The sequence below is a fragment of the Macrobrachium nipponense genome, chromosome 3 (assembly GCF_015104395.2).
Source record: "Macrobrachium nipponense isolate FS-2020 chromosome 3, ASM1510439v2, whole genome shotgun sequence".
NCBI lineage: Eukaryota > Metazoa > Arthropoda > Malacostraca > Decapoda > Palaemonidae > Macrobrachium > Macrobrachium nipponense.
Window position 1 is genome coordinate 42,201,607 of NC_087202.1, and position 20,120 is coordinate 42,221,726.

Genomic DNA, 20,120 nt, shown 5'->3' on the forward strand with positions numbered 1-20,120 from the left:
ACTCTGCAAAGCCCGAGACCGCGAGACGAATGAATTTTACGAATGACACAAAAGAGACCGTTAAACAAATGCTCTGCTGACATCTCGGAACAATGCACAATATCAGAGGTTTCGCAGGAAACAATGGAGGGAGAGGGAGAGAGAGAGAGAATGCGTGTCCTCCCATTTTCCCGTAGGAGGCTAAAGTTCATCTGTTACACCCAAGATTTACAGATGTAATTCATTGCAGCAATATTACAATAATACAATTTCTCTTCTATCTCTCGTGTAAAAGTACAATACCTACATAGGCATATTGCATACGGTGAAAACACCCAGATAGCATAGTATATCCCAACTGCTTGTTTATATAACGTTATTATCCCATATATTTTGTAGTAATGTACAAAGTGACGAAAAGTGAACAATGAGAGCCAATAATTTAACACCAATTCCCAATCCTATTAAAGAGAAGTATTCACGCATGCCTAGCAGCCTAGGTAAGTTTCCGGATAAGGCTGGAATTTCATATAAAAAAACAAAAAATAATATTTTTATTTTTTGGGGGGAGGGCTGTCTGTGGATTCCATGTCGGCTAAAATGAGTAGTACTAAGACTCGTGATTCCAGGAACTGAATTCGCTCTAAGGCTACCGTAGCCAGGGAAAAAAAAAAAAAACACGGAGCTAGCAACCTCATCCCTCCACAAAAGACTTGGTGTGAAAACCAGGTTATACCGTTCTAGCCCAACCATCTCCAAAGGAGGAAAAAGACCTATGGTCTTACAGGCACACATTCATACATTGTATGTATGTATGTATGTGTGTGTGCGTGTGTGTACATGTATATACACAAAAACCGCACCTCTAAACACCGCCAGCATCATCGAAAAATAAATGAGCATATCACTAGATATGACGGCAAAATACATCACCAGCGATTACGCAACCAAATACGAGGCAAAAAATCAAAAGGTATCAGAGCGAAGGACACAAGTAAAACTTCGTGAAACTTCAGAGAACCGTTGTCTCACATTCCAGTGCCACAAGAACATTCTCAAGGGTATATAACAGGGAAACTCAAGGCTACGTACTGTCTGATGTATTCAGTTTGTGAAATCATAATTTTAAATAAAAAAGAAAATATTGTAAAAATTATGATTCGGTTTACTTGATACCCGTAACAATATAAACCAGATAAAATATTATAAAAAGATGGAAAAATGGTCTAAACATTTACTTAATCCCAAAAAGCGGATAATTGTGACTACTTGATAAGCTCTCTCTCTCTCTCTCTCTCTCTCTCTCTCTCTCTCTCTCTCTCTCTCTCTCTCTCTCTCTCTCTCTATATATATATATATATATATATATATATAATATACACAAAAGGAAGAAGTAACCAAACTGCTCATTTATGCACCGTATGCTTACCCGCTCCTAACAAAAGCAGAGCATCCATTCCGGCAGGGAATTCAAACCTGACGTCACGTTCAACACGGACTCGCATTCACAGAGGCGACAGACGAAGACGATGATCGTGACTCTGCCGCTTTGTCAATCTCTCTCGTGTCTTTGGGAGTTAAAGACTCGTGAGGTCCTCGTCACCTCCACACACCCACACAGACAGACACACACACGACTGGCGATCCCAATCATGAAACGTTTATCTCGACTGAAAGTTGCATACGTGCAATCGTTGCTATATTATTTTTTTATATTCAGTTCCCCTTCATTGTATCCGTTAAGTAAGCTATTTTTTCTCGAACGTATGAATTGTTTCTAATGTAAAAGGCCTTCTATATCACACACACACATATAATACTCCACGGTATTCATTATTTCTTGGGAAGTCGATATCTCATCATCCCTACTAGAATTTGATGGTAATTCTTTAAAAAAAAATTTAAAAAATAAAAAATATTATTACTAGGACTTCAAAGCTGTCATTTTTCTGTTAAATTTATTAACAGTCAAAGATACAAACTATTCTTTCAAACATTAGTTGATCTCATTTCTGTATCATTCATTTGATGGAACGAGGATATAGTAGTTCTTGAGGTAAATCCATTAAGTAATGATAATAATGATCGTTAACTTCCATATAATAAAAAGTGTATATACGTGTGTAGATATATATATATATATATATATATATATATATATATATATATATATATAAGTATGTACACTTTCTATTATTATACACGTATATACTCTTTCTATTATATATAATTTAACGATCATTATCATTATTATTTAATGGATTTACCTCTAGAACTATATCCTCGTTCCATCAGATGAATGATAAAGAAATGAGGTCAACTTATGTCTGAAAAAAATAGTTTGTAACTTTGACTGTCAATAAATTCAACAGAAAAATGACAGCTTTGAAGTCCACGTAATAAATGTGGGTTCTTTTTTTAAGAATTACCATCAAACTCTAGTAGGGATGAAGAGACATCCATTCCCCAAGAATTAATGAATACCGTGGAGTTTGAACAAATTTCCCATGTCCCATGCACCAAACTTAAGGAGTGCATTTTGTTTACAGCCTCCGAGACCAGGCCATTAAGAAAAATCACCCACATTACATGATAGATAATTTTTTTTTTTTTTTTTTTTTTTTTTGTATGGTGTTTTAACGTTGCACGGAACCAGTGGTTATTCAGCAACGGGACCAACGGCTTTACGTGACTTCCGAACCACGTCGAGAGTGAACTTGTATCACCAGAAATACACATATCTGAACCCTTAGTTGAATGCCCGAGAATCGAACTCACGGCCACCGAGGTGGCAGGCCAAGACCATACCGACCACACCACTGAGGCGCTAGATAAATTTAGGGAATGACGATGATATTTATATTTTTCCTGAGACACAGAAGGGGCGAGATGAGAGAGAATTTAGCATTTTATACGTCTGTTAAGCAACATCGGTCATTGACCATTACACTGCTAGCTTAAAAGACACAATTAGTGGGAATGACACTTACTGTCGGCGAAAACCGCATCTAAATTTATCTGTCACTTCAATGCACTGAGACGCTGTTGAAGTAGTAAAGATGCAAATGCTTAAAAGAGCCAAAAGATCTGATGACAAACTTTTAGACGTTCAATAAAACAAAAAAACCGACTTAGTCATAACAGTGGACATGCAACAAGTTGGTTCTGAAATTGTCCAAATAAAACCAAATCCACGAATAACAAATCCCAGCCTAGTGTCCTCTTATCCTTCCTTGCAGACAGAACGAAATTGAGGCTTTTATTTTGAATGAAACGCTACTTTTGTTTTCGACCACAAAAAGTAAATTTTAAAATGGGAGTAATAAAAGTTACCCTCTCTCTTAAAGGTAAATTACATTTAGCCTTTATCAGCGCAAAACAAAAAAAAAAAAAAAAAAGTTGGGGTTGCCTTGCTCAGTCACTGAAAAACTAAATTCCCGCGAAAAATAATCAGCGTGAATGTTTTTTTCAGTAAATAATACATAAGCAGAAAAAAAAATCCCGGAAAAAAATATTATGTGGCCATATGTCATCCAACGAGCGATTACTACCCTATAAAAACACACAGCAAATACAATAAAAGCACGAAAAAAAAATGGGCCGAAGTTTCTTCGACGCAATCGGGTTTTCTGCCACTGTCCATAAAACTCTTAGCCGCGGTCCATGAGTCTCAGCCACGGTCCGATTATGGCTAAATTTACCTTTAAATAAACTAAAAACTACTGAGGCTAGAGAACTGCAATTTGGTATATATGATGACTGGAGAGTGGATGATCCACACACCAATTTGTTACCCTCTAGCCTCAGTAGTTTTTTTTAGATCTTAGGGCGGGTGGACAGAAAAGGACGCCACAGTAGTTTTCTCTTACGGAAAACAAAAATTCAAACAGTTAAATAAACATATAAATCAATAAGGAAATACATTTATACTGCTACAAAGAGAAGTGGCATTTTCAAAGTAATTCCAAAACTCCTGCAGAAGATTGAGCGAAAATAAAACGCTTCCCTATTACAACGTTGGAAACCAATCTAATCAGCTCACTTTTCTTTCAAGATAATTTAAAGGAAATATAAGTTGACGATGCAGGCTTACCAGGTAATGCCAGGAAGGAGGGTAAATTGGAAATTCGAAAAACAGACACTAATTCTATTGACCTATCAGTGACTCTCGACTAGACTTGACGTAGCACGGTGGCATGTATCAGGTTTACACAGATTTGCCAAGACCAAGCACATTCGTTTTTGTTATGTATACTATGTGTTTGTACTTGTAAACAGGTAGAAAGATACCAAAGTGTATATACGTTCCTGCATTCTTATATGTGCATTATACAAACTGTACACACACATACATACATACATACAATATACATATATTTATTTATATATATATAATATATATATATCATACACGTATACACACACACACACACACACACACACACACACATATATATATATATATATATATATATATTATATATATATATATGTGTGTGTGTGTGTGTGTGTGTGTGTATACGTGTATGATATATATATATATATGTATATATATATATATAATATATATATATATAATATATATTAATGGTATTATATATATATATATATATATATATATAATGGTATTATATGTTTGTATATAAATACACTATATATACATATATTATATAGCGGAGAGACAGAGAGAAGAAAAGGAACAATTCCCATCATAATAAATGTGCAATGCAAACTACAACTAATCGCCTGAGCCTCCGTCTGCCCAAAGGCTAAAGATTCCACCCAGCGAAACTAGTATGAAAGACATGTTCTAAAAATACGTCACGTTAGCTACAGCCTCTGAATCAGACGACCCCAGCAAACAACGACGACAGCAAAGAATTATTTATGAGGCAACAGGCGAGGGAGGGGGATGAGGGGGTGGAGGACGTTGCCCTGGCCAATATTCAGGCTCTGCCAAAATGATTCCACACCCATTCATTTCCCTCGCGGGGAATATCAGCAATTCATAAAGAAGAAAAAAATTATAGAACCTTCCAAGATGAAAAAGAAATGCATAGCAAACGCACGGCACTAAGAATTCAAAACTAGCTACAATATTGGCAATATTCAAAGAATTTCCTGCAAAAAAGAAAGAAAAAAGACAAACGGTTACGTTCAAGGGAAGTTTAAAAAAACGGGGGGGGGGGAGAGACTGTAGTAGTATATTGCATAAGACAAGACTTCAAGTGAAGCCATATACAGCGAAATCAACGTCAGCATACATCAAGCAATCTGAACAGCTGTTTTCAGAGGTAGAGCAATGGTGAGATTAACCACCCTGTCTCCCATCTTCTCCCGCAGTCTGTATTCGCAGATATCCGGGGATGGGAAAATGGGAGAACTTGAAACATAAAGCTGGAGCTTGAATTCTTAGAACACAGACTCACGGTCTATAAATGCTCCCGCGGCGCTGAGACGAACCACCTTGACAAAGGCCAGCGTCTGAATGAAACCGTTTGTCTCGCACTCTCCAACACTAAGCAAAATACTACAGGTGACTCACGGCTTAAAAACGAGACAAAAAACTGAATTGAACAGAAGACGAGAGCGCTAAAATATAAAATACGGAATGAAAAACTGTCGAGGCAATTACAGAATGTTGACGGGTGTTTCAGGAAAAAAATTTAAGTTTATTCACACCACTGGTTATAAATTTTAAAGGACTGGTATTACTGAGGAGACATTCAGTATCACAATGACCGACATAGTTAAAGACAGCTGGCTATGAGAGAGAGAGAGAGAGAGAGAGAGAGAGAGAGAGAGAGAGAGAGAGAGAGAGAGAGAGAGGAAAACTCTGTGTGAAACATAAAGAATTAAGCATGACAAAAGCTGACAAGGACTAGAATTCTTAGGTGAAAACGACATAAGCACAAATACTTTTATAACGCATACTGGAACGAGGCCGCTTAGTGGAACAGAACATCAGAAACCAATATTTAACAAATGAGCGCATACAAAGTCAATTGCTATCACAAGGCAAATCTGCAAGCCTTTCAGTGGTAGGAAATTTATAAAGGACAATGTAGGTCACCAAGACCACTGGTAAACGAAGGCTCTCTGCGAGCCATTTGCAGAAAAGCTAAATTTGGAACTAACACGCCCTAATCTTCATGAATGTATAGCCTGTTTATAACGAATAAGTGACCAACGAGGAGCTTACATAATGAAAACAATTATGATAGATGAGGTTCCTTTTATGAATGTGGCATATATAATATTAATTAAGAACAACCTGTCGACGTTGGATCAGTTGTATGAAAGAAAAAAAAATTCGATACGGAAGATAAGAAAGTTCCCTGTCTTAAAATAAAACTATTTTAAATAGTGAAAGGCCGTTCTAATTATAGCGTTCTATAAAATGACTAAAATTCTCAACTTAATGACAGGAAACATCTGCAATGATTAAAAGACGGTTGGCAAGTGGACAGGTGGAGCCCGATATTATATTTATTTATGTGAAAAAAAAAGTTACAGAACACTTCGTGATGCCCTAAAGTCATATCTTCATGAAATTACTCCTAGTAGCATCTTCTGTTGAAGAAAAAAAAAAAAACTGTTTTCTCGACCGATGCAAAATGTAGACGACGACTTCATTACGATTCTTGCGGAGGCAGATTACTCCAAAATTTTCTTCCAGGACGATTTTGAGAAACTTGTAAACGCACCAATATGGTAACTGACCTTGTCGTCGCCTGAAAGGGCTTTCATTAATGGAGAACGGATGCGGGATATCAAGTCTAACCGTTTAGGCCTGTGGCTCTGATATTATGGCCACATTAAAGTTGCTCACGGACAGACGCGGACGATCAGTCACCATATACATTTACACATGATGATGGTGGCCTACCAAGTTTGACTGAAATACTTCCAACTATACCTAGGACGATTTGCAAAGAAAATCTAAGTGTGACTATAGTCGTTCCGACTTCGCCGGTACAAGACTTATTAAATTCTAATTTATAGTATATAAACAGCCTCAAAAAATTATCCTAACATACGAAACATTTATGCTTAAGTATGTCCTTTGGCGTAGAACAGCACACAGTCTGCCCTACATCATAATCATCAACTAACAAGATGAAGCATCACCAAGTGCCAAGCAATTCGAGGAAAGGCAACATCACTGTGGCAGAGATTATAATATTAACTTTTCAAGCAGCATCCTTGGCGGGACTATTTGCCACTTTACTGTCAATACTCTTCATAGTACGCTTCAACTTATTTTGTTAACATATCTATCAACTACAAACACACTATATATATATCTTATATATATATGATTATAGAATTATATAGATATTTATCTATATATATATATATTTTATATATATATATATATATATAGATATAATATTTATTATATATATATATATATATATATGATATATATATATAATTATATATATTATATATAATATATATATTTTTTTTTATATATATATATATATATATATATTAATAAGTAATATATACAAATACGTATGTGTATATTTTATTTATATATATACATATATGCACAGGTGTGTGTATGTTAGTTTGACATGATACTGTGATACGAATATAAAATTAATCATCATGAGTCGAGCTCAACGAGAGTCAAGAGTGACAACTTGAATAGCAACATAAACAACAACAATGACACACGACCAACTAACCGGAGACAAACATTCATTACATAACTGAATAGCAAACCAAAGTGAATAAGGGAGAGGGTCACTATGGAGGCATTTCAAAGTCCTCAACACAAAATTACATCAGTTGCATACCTCTGGTCTACTTAAACTCTTCCTTGCATTCCTTAAATAAAGCTCAGTCACTATTCAAGAAAAAGTGAATAAATAAAAAAAGGAGGCTGCCACACTATTATTTTCAATTCCACTGGAACTGTAGTTCATCTTTTGTCGAGTATTTTCAACTACTATTTACTCACGTATACGATTTTATCTAAAGTTCACTATTATGCATTGAAACATCCTCTCTAAAAATATATATAATAGACAGAAGATGCCACGCTATATGGCAATTCCCAAAATAATATTAGCATTGTCTATCGGGATTAATATAACTAGTCTATTACAAAATGATTATTCACAGGCACCTAAAATTGCAAACAATACTTAGGCATCACTAAAACCAACCCCCTTAAAAGTACTTTTAATCCCAACACCCGAAGGCATAATCATAAAGGCCTAAGTAATTTAAGAACTCAGTTCATTTAAGTCTTTCCTGAAGAGAGAGAGAGAGAGAGAGAGAGAGAGAGAGAGAGAGAGAGAGAGAGAGAGAGAGAGAGAGAGAATGGTACTTAATTTGATCAATCTTCATAGACTGTCTACTGCTGGAGCATTTCTTTCAAAATTCTCTCCAGCCACCAATATCTGATCAAAGAAATTCTCTTTTTCTCTCACTGCTCTTCTCTTGGTAGATACCCTTCTTCCTTACGCTTTTATTTATTTATTTATTTATTTTTTTTTTTTTTTTTTTTTTTTTGGCAAGTGCTGTAAAATGATTTAGTACTCATGCACAGGTGAGGTGGACTGAAAGGCTACACACACACGTTACAGTTTCCTAATATATTCCACTCTCAAATTATATATATATATATATATATATATATATATATATATATATATATATATATAAAAATAACTGAATCACGAAAAAATCGAACGTGATGAATACATAAATAAAGACAAATTTCACGAAGGAAGGAGAAACGACAGAGTTCTGCATGGCCTTTCGATTTCTTGTCCTTTACTTAACAGTAGTCGAAAGGCCTTGCAGAACTCCGTCGCTTCTCTTTCCTTCGTGGTATTTGTTTTATATATATATTATATATATATATATATATATATATATATATATATATATATATATATTATACACATACATATATATAAATATAAAACACATTCATACATACATATAATTTATGTATGTATATACATACACGCATATGTGCATATAATATATCTGTGTATAAAAAGAGAGAGCAGCAGAACAAACAGTGTAAAACATTTACTAATATGTATTGTACTTACGAATAAAACCAATTTTCTTTTGGGCTCTAACGAACATTTTTGCGAAACAATTCGTACCTGAAACGAGAAAAAAGCAATTATCATCAAGTTTAATGTGCACTTTAATCCAATGAATTAAATATAGCCTTAAAAAGCAGGGAACTATTATAAAATACATAAATCTCATATTTTTTCTTATAAAATACATAAATCTCATATTTTTTTCAATGGCTAAAAAAGGCAAATAAATAAACCACCTGCACCGTATGATACCTAATTTTGGTCAGTGAGAGAGAGAGAGAGAGAGAGAGAGAGAGAAGAGGAAATTCTTCAATCCTTTCAAGAAAAAGTAGGTCACAAATGAGCACCCATCTTCTTCGCCAAGTGCCAAAGCTACAAGGCCAAGCAACCCAAAGCCAGTTCTATCAAACGAAACGGGAATTCCTCAATGAATAAGTTTATGCTTGTATGAAAAAGCTTTATCGAATGCCTTTACACTATTCAAATACCTAATCCCGCACCTGCGGGTTATCACATTCAAAGCCATAGCTAAAAATATAGACACTTAAGTGAAAGAGCGTCCGCAGACTCTTCCCACTTGAGGTCGAAAATTTCAAATTAAATATAAGCTATGAGCATGAATAACATTATCAAGTTTCAACTCAATAGTATTAGCTCTGAAATGAAGAAGGAGAAAGGGAAAGGAGAGAGAGAGTAGAGGAGAGAGAGAGAGAGAGAGGAGAGATGAGAAGAGAAGGAGAGAGATAGAAGAAAGAGAGAAAATTTTTCTGTTGAAATATGTCACAAGAATGAAAAAACCGACAAGAGCACCTCGATCTGACGACATAGCAAAAGAAAAACTATTCACGATTTAAACAAAAAGCTTTACAATATATAGCGAGAAGTTGAAAATGCGTTGGCGGTTGTATCTGCCGATATGTTACACATGACTGATTTGAATCAATGCGTGTTATTAACCAGCACTGACGAAGATGAACACTGCGAATATTCCTTTACTCTCTCCATGAAACATTCCTGTAATCATAAACAAGGCCACCGCTGTCAAACTAAAATAAAAAGTAAAACAGGAATACTTTATTTTATATATATATATATATATATATATATATATATATATATATATATATATATATAAAGATAAATGCCACGAAGGAAAAAAAAAACGAAGGAGTCTGCAAAATCTTTCGACTTTAAAAGTCCTTTACTGAGCAGAGTATCTGCTCAGTAAAGGACTTTTAAAGTCGAAAGATCTTGCAGACTCCTTCGTTTATATATATATATATATATATATATATATATATATATATATATATATGCTTAAAAAATCACAGTAGATGCACGTGACTTCATTAAATAAGCGAATACCACAGGAAAATTGACAGTCAGAAATCCAAGCGCTTTCGTCTTTACTAAGACATTGACATTGTCTTAGTAAAGACGAAAGCGCTTGGATTTCTGACCATCATTTTCCTGTGATATTCGCTCATTTTATATATATATATATATATATATATATATATATATATATATATATATATATATATATAAAAATGTGTGTGTGTGTGTGTGTGTGTGTACGTATAACGAGAAAGAGAGAGCAAACGCTACTCAGCACTTCTCTTAACTACCCCCATGCAATTTTGCAGTGCTTGGATGTTGCCATCAAGTCAAACAGTCCTGGTGTAATGTCTACATTATTTAATCGAGTCTCTCCTTGCTCCGTGAATTTTTTTTTATTTTTTAATAACCAATAAACATTTATTTCATGAAAAAGGCTCCTGCCGATATTCTGAAATAAAAATTTTTTGACACCAGATGAGTCACCCGAATGACACGGTGCTTCAAGCACTGAAGCAATACAAACGAGATTTCGTGGTTTGATGATATAAAAGTTTTGAATTTGATGCATTACTTCAGATCTTCATACACAGATATTTGCTCAATACAGACAACTACCACCTTCCATATTCTTCAACTGTTAGGACATTCTTTTACGAAATAATAAATTAATATAAACAACAGGAGAATTGGTAAATATCCAGGAGGAAATATAAAGATTCCCGATTTTAACATTCGTAATACCGATGTATTTTAAAGGGTCTGAGCTAACTTTTTTCACCCCAATTCTTCTGTCTTTCTTTGTTTATAGTTTCTCTTGACATACTAGTAAAAATACTTCATCCCCTTACCTTCACATTTCGCTATTCAGTTCCACTTCATCCAAATCAATCAAAAGAGTAAACATTATGTATCGGACAGGTAGCACACAATGATATTTCTAACAATAGTTATGAAGCACTGAGCAAATTATTACTAAACCCAAATATCTAATGGATACTGTAAAGAAACCCCACAAAAGGATGAAGAAGAATTGCCTAGAAATATTATCAACACACATATCCGAGGACGTATCCACAAATATCCTAACACTTAACAGGTGATTTTCAGTTCCACATTATACTAAAAATATACTAGTAATGCGAATAGCCATGTTCACACATCTAAGAAAGACAGCACATCTAAAACACGGGACAAAACAGAAACAGGAAATACGCAAATAATTACACCCAGAAATGTAACAATACAAAAAGCAACAAGGTAAATATACATGGAAAACTAAAACCTATCGAAAATGCAAATGAAATTGGCAGTACATCGAATCGTTTGAAATTAGAAAAAAAGATAGATAAACACAGAGGTACCTATAACCATATATTCTTTTATCACGAACAAAATCGACGAGGTGATAAACTGTGAACATCTTGTAGAAGCTTGCTTGATACAACTCTGAGGTGTTTCCACTCCATGTTTCAAATGTAATCCCACCCTTGAACCTGAAGTTCGTTAAATTTGTCGATGTTTAATGCAAAAAAGGAATTCTAGTGCAAGGAATATTCTCCCGGGTAAATTTATGTTATGATGCAAATTTGCAGAAATCTGAATCAATTAAACAAGTAAAGAAAAGTGACCCCTGGTTTACACAATTTTCTGCCTGTTAAACATAAATGTTTCCACACTTAGAAATATTACTAATATAATTTGATAATATGAAACGTACAACTGCATGTACAAGAAAAAAACTTACTTTATGCAAGTTTGTCCATACATCCACGATACTTCGCAATCATAACTCGCCTCGAGGTATCTTGTTATAATGGAAAACCTATATCAACCAACTCACGAGTGCTTTGTCATCCACCAAATCGATTCCCCATCAGTACAACAGAGAACCTTACGACCCATACCGTTTCCCGTGTCCGCGTCAACGCCCAAGTTTGCATTAACTTACAGATAAATAAATTTCGCTCTCAAGCACATAACAGCATAAATGCCGAACCCACGAGACGTGCACCGAATAAGATAATGATATATATATTTATATACTATATATTAATATAGTATATATATATTTATTAATTATATAATACACGCACATATATATATATATACGTATATATATATATATATATATATACACACATACAAACATTAAATCTTATATAGCATTGAAATTACACACAAATATCGACGAGTATGTATGTATGTATACATACATACATACATACATATATATATATATATATATATATATATATATATTTATATATACGTGTATGTGTGTGTGTAGCACGAAGGAACACGTGCTTGGGAATATCCTTAAATCCACTGCAGAAAGATATATATAATATATATATATATATAATATATATATATATATATATACATACATAATACTACATACTATATATACACGTGAGAGAGAGAGAGAGAGAGAGAGAGAGAGAGAGAGAGAGAGAGAGAGAGAGAGAATCAACGTCAGTTCACCTGCTCGTACATGAAAAAGCAATAAGAAATCGCTTAGGCCTCGGAAAAGAGCCTTATCTCGATGGATGTCAATCAGGCGTGTTCCGATTCGTGACAGGTTCGAAAGCAAAAGGTGATGTTATCGTTCAGCTTTTTACGACGCTTCCATATGATTCCGTGTTATTGGACAGCGATAAAACTGCTCTCTTCTAAATTGAAATGCTTGTATATTGACGCAGCTTTATACTTTATTGTCGAATCTTCGTACTTTTATTTTCTTTTCTACATTTAAAAAATATCAAAAGGTTTATGCAGTGTGTGTGTGTGTATGTGTGTGTTCATATTTTATGATTCGATATTAACAAATTTTAGCTTCAAAGTATTTCCCTATCATGTAAAGTTAAAAAATTTACTACTTATAAATATTTCCAAATAGAAATATCAACATACAAAAATGTTCGAAGATATTAAGTACCAGGTGGTAAATATTGACATACAAAACTGCACGAAGATATTAAATACCAGATGGAAAAATATATAATTCTACTAAAACTGAAAAAAATGGCAATAATGAAATACATTTTGCACAAACTTCTACTACAAACAGTTTTTTGGGGCAAGCAATATTTCTCCACACAAAAATGAAACGCAGTGTCATTTCATTGCACGGATAAATCATCCAAAACTCTAATGTACAAATCATACTGAGTTCTGGAAATTCAGTCATCCCAAAAGCACACAACAACACATTCCTGTAAGTTACAAGAAAGCAGAAGAAACAAAATTTCAGTCTACAGATTTACGAACAAAAATGGTTACTACTATTATTCAAAGTTGTTACAATTATCATTTGCTTCCCAACCCATCAGTAAATTATCAACAACAAAAAAAGCTCGTCAATGTATATTACATTCTAAGTGAAATTCAGTTTCGATGCATCTCGTCCCCTTTTCATAAGTCATAATCAAACCCTTAAAGTGCATTTATTTTCAATGGGGATCTGTCCTGAGCTTTAGACCTGCTGTAGATGCAATAGTTCTTTTACCTGTTTCCATGTGTTCCGAATGATTCAGATTAACTGGAAAATTTTCTTAAATTTGGAAAAGATAATTCGCAGCCTACAGTTTTAACCCTTCTCATTTCAGTCGTACATGTTTTCTTTTGAATTAACAATAATAGAGCAAAATTTCCTTGGTAAAAAAATAAGGTAAAAAATGATTCCCATGTTCCGAACAAACCCTTTTTCGCCGTGTTAATTACTATGAATCCATTTGAATAACGACGCACTTAAATCACGAAACAATATTCTTTAAACACACACTTATGATACCTACACACTTGAGCCGAATCTGCGATAGGAAAAATCTAACAGTAGATAAATACCTCTTACCCTACTTTCTATTCCCGAATTAATAACAAAATTGCATATTATCTAGGCACGAATCCAAATAAATTTAATTGTGAAAAGAATTAGGGTTAAAGACATATAGTATTTTCGCCCGAAATCTTCACTTGCAACAGATAAATGCAACTGAGTACACGACGCACCGTTAGGGTCTGACGCTGAAAGCAGGAGAGAGAGAGAGAGAGAGAGAGAGAGAGAGAGAGAGAGGTGTGGGGGGGGGAGAGTGTGACATCCGCTCAGATCAATTTATCGAGCAGATTGGAAAATCATGACCAGTGGAAGAGAAAATTAACTCCGCCACTAACTGTACAGGATGACCATTAAAATAAAATAATATAAAATAAAAAAGACGAAGCAGAACGAATAGAAAAGCAAGTCAGTTCTGGTGGCGGGTGAAAAAGGAAAAGAGGAAACTATAAAACAAAGGAAGTCCGATGATTAAAATCTTTCACCCCAAAACTGTTACTTCTCTTACAACAGATCAATAACGGTACCCACAGGGGAACAAAAGAACGAACAAAGAAAGACGTCCGGTAAGACAGAAATCTTCGATGGGCATCGAAAACAAAGAATAATCTATAAATACAGAACGGTAAATGGGATATCTCCTACTACACACACAAATAACGATATAAAAACACTCGACAATTTCATTTTCTTTATGACACCCAGTCATAATAACTAATAATAATAGCTGAATGATGCGAAGCCATAAAGCAATTAATTTACGGGTATAATACAATGCCCAAGAAATAAAATAATTGCAACTACTGCACCTAATTGTGGAACATACAGCAATTCTTCATATATATATATATATATATATATATATATATATATATATATATATATATACATATATATACATATATATACATAAACACACTTTTATAGCAGAGGTTAATTGGAACACTTCCCCATTCCTATTTTTTTAATGTATATATATGTATATATAATAATATATATATATATATATATGTATATATTTGTCATATGTATATTATATAATACATGTGTTTGTGTTTAGTCTCTTAGAAATACCACCAACATTCACTCTTTGAATTCAGAAGATATCAATGAACTGCTACAAAATTTATCTTTTGAACTACACAGATGCCCCTAGCATCAATAAACATATGAAAAAATCAAGAATGAAAATATTACCCAACAGATTTTCCCCCCAGAGTCCATTGAAGGTTACGAAGAAAAAAGAAATATATATATATATATATATATATATATATATATATATATATACACACACACACACACACACACACACATATATATTATATATAGTAAGCTTAATTAAATAATATATATATAATATATATATAATCAAACCTTCAATGTAAACAATAAATAGAAACCTGGAGACGAAACGAAACGAAACGAACAAAGTCACTCGAGACTTCGAAAAGAAAAGGAGGGTGTTATCCGTTATCAGTACGAAGTGAAGAGCTGTGTTTATAGATCGGGGTGTAATCACCTACATTACCGTATCTGGAGCCTTGTGGGAAATGGCTCGATAAAAGCTTATCTCCTGTTATCGAAAAAGAGATTGCTTTCCAGGATGATAGGTTATCAAACAGCCCTCCAAAGCACTGGTGCATCCGGGAGTTGGTATAATTTTAAGCAGAAGATTATTGCCTTACATTAACAGTCACGGAGCTCATATTACTTATTTTATAATAAACCACATACCAATCTAATATGAAAAAACTTACCTATTAGCAATATTTTGGGTTGTGCAATTATTATGTAAACAATATTTAAACAAAGCGTACAGTAACTGCTACTACTAAAATAACTTTTATATTAACACGAACGTGTAGCAGCCCACATATATAACGTCGAGAGAGAGAGAGAGAGAGAGAGAGAGAGAGAGAGAGAGAGAGAGAGAGAGAGAGAGAGAGAGAATAGTTATCTCAAGAAAACAGTCTCCAAATGTTAAATATACTACAAAGTTGAGAAGCTCAAGTAAACCTGTGAAAATTCCAAGGAAATCAGCTTAGCTTGATACAATCAGGGATGAAAAACCAGAAAAAAAGTTATCTTAATTACAAGTTACTGTCTTTCACTCAAACAAACCAGTTAGAAAACTTTCCACGGTGAACTTGATCTTCACCCAATTTTTTTTTCTTCTTTTTTAATCAAATCAGTCTATCTCAAAAGAGAATGGCCACAAGCTTCAGATAAACGGACAGCTGTCACCTTATTACCGGTTGATACCTGACAATCTTTTAGGACTGATATTCCTAATTTAGTAGCCAAGAACAATTATCTGAGGAATCTAACGTAGCAAGATGCAAAGTGAGTGTGAAGCAAGTTATAAAAAGAAACAAGTCTTCTGTGAACCCACGCGAAATCACAGGAAAATTAAGTTTGCATAAATATATATATAAATAAATAAAAGCACAAATACTGATCCTTAGTTGCAAGTCTCTACTACTAATATTTAATCAATAAAATTCTTTCAGTGCGCTTAACAAAACCCACGAGGCTAGAACTGAAAGACGCAATTAATATAGAAACAAGACGTTTCATTCTCAGTGAATGGAAAGAGAGAGAGAGGAGAGGAGAGAGAGAGACGAGAGACGAGAGAGAGAGAGAGGAGAGAGAGAGAGAGAGAGAGAGAGAGAGAGAGTCCAAGTTCCAAAATCTTACATGTATTAACTAACTAACTACAGAAGCTTATATACATATTCAGGGATTTTCACAAATCAGTGATAATTATGTACATTTGCCTTAACCAAGTCGCTTGATGTACGGATACAGTGCGACATTTTGTAATCAATTTTTCATACATATTAAAATATTATCCAATGACAATCCCTCTAACTGTCATCACAATTGACAAAGTGAAACCTAATGTATATAACCTTTCCTATATTTTACATCAGAAATGTATTCACTTTATTGACTGCCCATATTTCTAAGCTTAAATTTCCAAGTCAATGAAAAGTGAAGAAGATTAAAAAAAACAGAAGTAAACATATGTATACTAAATTAAATATGTTTACCTAAATAAATCATATATGTTTGCTTAGTAAAATTAATCTCCTTGTTAACATACGGATAATATACAAAGTAAACAACTATACAGACTCTATGTGCTTCTCATTTCTTCAAAAATTCATTTTTATTCTTTTATATATAAACAAATATAAAAGCGTCAGCAAGAAGGTATGCAACCGAAAATGAAACAACCACATATAAATGAAACTGGTATTGAAGTTACTGAGGTAGCGAAGAGCCGACTACCAGAGAAACCACTGCTAATGACCTGCCCACACAACCAGATCAATAAATCGCATCAGCGTGACAATGGCGAGGCCTGCAATCGCACAAAGAAAGGCCAATCGACAGTTGGAGGCGGGACAATTGCACAATCATCTGGAAAGTCAAAACAGGCGAGAGCTACGCTAGATGCTTATCGCTCGAACAATGACTCTTTTGCATTTTCGGACGCGGTCGGGCATCTCCATCAAAACTTCATTTATCACTGTAAAACTCTCTCTCTCTCTCTCTCTCTCTCTCTCTCTCTCTCTCTCTCTCTCTCTCTCCAGAGATCAATGCTGTTTGAAAATATCAAAAAACCATCCATTACCAATCACAGAAGTAAAATTCTATACTAGTCATTCAAAATAAGATGTACATTATTTTTTTCACTTTTTTTAAATAAAGACACGAAATACAGTTGCATCATCAGCCAAATACACACAGTACTATAAAATTCCCATAAAACGTGTACTTATTCCGTGTTTCAAATCGGTTTGAAGTTAGAAACCTATCATGCCATTATTTTCATGAAAAATCTGGCAGTAATTACTGCAAGTGAAAACTCACAATTACGCATACTTGTACATAAATAACCTACTGGCTACATGTAACACAACGTTAACCGTCACCCATGTATCGAATTCGCTTAGTACTGATATTTCAAAACGTATTATAAACATGCGCTGTTATTTTCAACTAGAAACGCTATATCTTTATGACACCATGATCAAGTCTACGCAACACAATTCGTTAAGGTCTTGCGGGTGGCTTTCAAAACTGACATTTATTCAAGAACGACCTACAGATCAATTTCAACACAAACCACCCGCAATTCATCATCTGACTGCAATGGCCCCATTAAGGGGACCAACGGTGAATGAAGAGTAACCTCTGATTAATTCTGGCAATGGGACCATGACATTAATTACACTGCAGTCATTACTGCATATATGTGCAAGTAAACACACACACACACACACACACATATATATATATAATATATATATATATATATATATATATATATATGTGTGTGTGTGTGTGTGTGTGTATTTTTATTATTATTATTTTATATATATATATATATATATATTATATATATATATATATATATATATGTCTGTCTGTGTGCATCACCGTGAAAATTCAAAATAAATACACCATCAGTAATAATTTTCTTTCCTCCACCCACGAGAAGAACACTAGCGTCGGCGTAATTACGAGTGGCAGTCCCTTGAATTTTCCGTTTATTGTTTATAATGAGCTCTAATTGCAACGAGTAGTTGCAGCAGCAGTAGTAAGGACCTATTAGCATTCCTGTCGAGTTAATTTGGGTGTCACCGTCGTCATCTCAACACCACCAGATGCGTACTATTTCTCTCTCTCTCTCTCTCTCTCTCTCTCTCTCTCTCTCTCTCTCTCTCTCTCTCTATTCATAAATTAACTTTTTAAACAAACTCGGTTCAAAAAACTTAAGTCTTAAAAGGAAAATTTGCTCTTCCTCCAAGGCAAAACAGACCTTCTAATACAGAATGCATGCTCCCCATTTCAAATGCTTCTACCAACGCCCCCACCCCCCACCCCCCACAAGGAAAATAAGCTTCCAGCTTAATGATGATAATGATAATCTCCAGCGATGGAGACGATAAATGATAATCTTCAGCGGCAAAGAGAATATCGACAATAATATTGTTGCGGAGATATCCGCTTTCGGGAGTCTGATGTGAATATCAATATCTAACAAAGAGCTAACCAAGTTCGCAAAAAATCTGATAAAATTTTAACATAAATAACACACATGACGGATACATAACGGACAAAGCGTACCTGATTTATAACTAGCACGATACTTTCCAAGTTACCAATATATTGCCGTCAATTCTGTGGAACGGATTAATAATCAAAATAATAATAATAATAATAATAATAATAATAATAATAATAATAATAATAATAATAATAAAAAATACGAAACTCAGAAACCGTACATCATACGCAGGAGCACCACAACACGAAGCATGACATGATCGAGAGACTCATCACTTAAACGTAGTCACAAGCCTCTAATTACCTGGCTTGTTATCAGTTACACAGAAATGCAGCCAAAGCGATACTTGATGCACTTTACGTGTCTCACCTGACACCAGACTCTTATCGGGTGTTACTCATGGTCTTATCAATCTCGGGGTATCTGCCCCAATATGCATAATCTACTACTAACTTCATTCTTTCCCCTGATACCCAAACCCTTAAAATTTCTTGTTCTTGAAACAGTTTATTGTGCATACGATATCTGCATACGCATGTACCTGCATACTGATATAGTTTATTTAGTTATTTAGTAAATATGACTGGATAAATAAACTGATTCACATACACGTAAGCTAACGCAATACAATGATACGTATATGTAAAGACGTCAATAAATAGAAAAAACACTTTTAAAGATAGTTGTATACAGGCCCATTCTAAAGCTTGTTATATACAAGTCCCTTTAAAAAATTGCTGTATACAGATCAATACTGCAATTTTAATGCAATGTCGTAACTCTGACTTTTCATTGTCTAATT

The 20,120-nt window shown here is 34.2% G+C and overlaps 1 protein-coding gene across 24 annotated transcripts in view; it reads right to left on the bottom strand.

Annotated features, from left to right (window-relative positions):
• Positions 1 to 20,120, bottom strand: part of LOC135221710 (rho GTPase-activating protein 21-A-like) — a 669,873-nt gene that overhangs the window by 287,436 nt on the left and 362,317 nt on the right. Inside the window, exon 2 of one of the 24 annotated variants that reach the window (XM_064259469.1) lies at positions 9,060 to 9,116. The exons of the other annotated variants lie outside the window; for them this stretch is intronic. Within the exon in view, the coding sequence (XP_064115539.1) occupies positions 9,060 to 9,116 (57 nt within the window). The remainder of the gene's footprint in view (positions 1 to 9,059; positions 9,117 to 20,120) is intronic. 24 annotated transcript variants of the gene reach the window in all.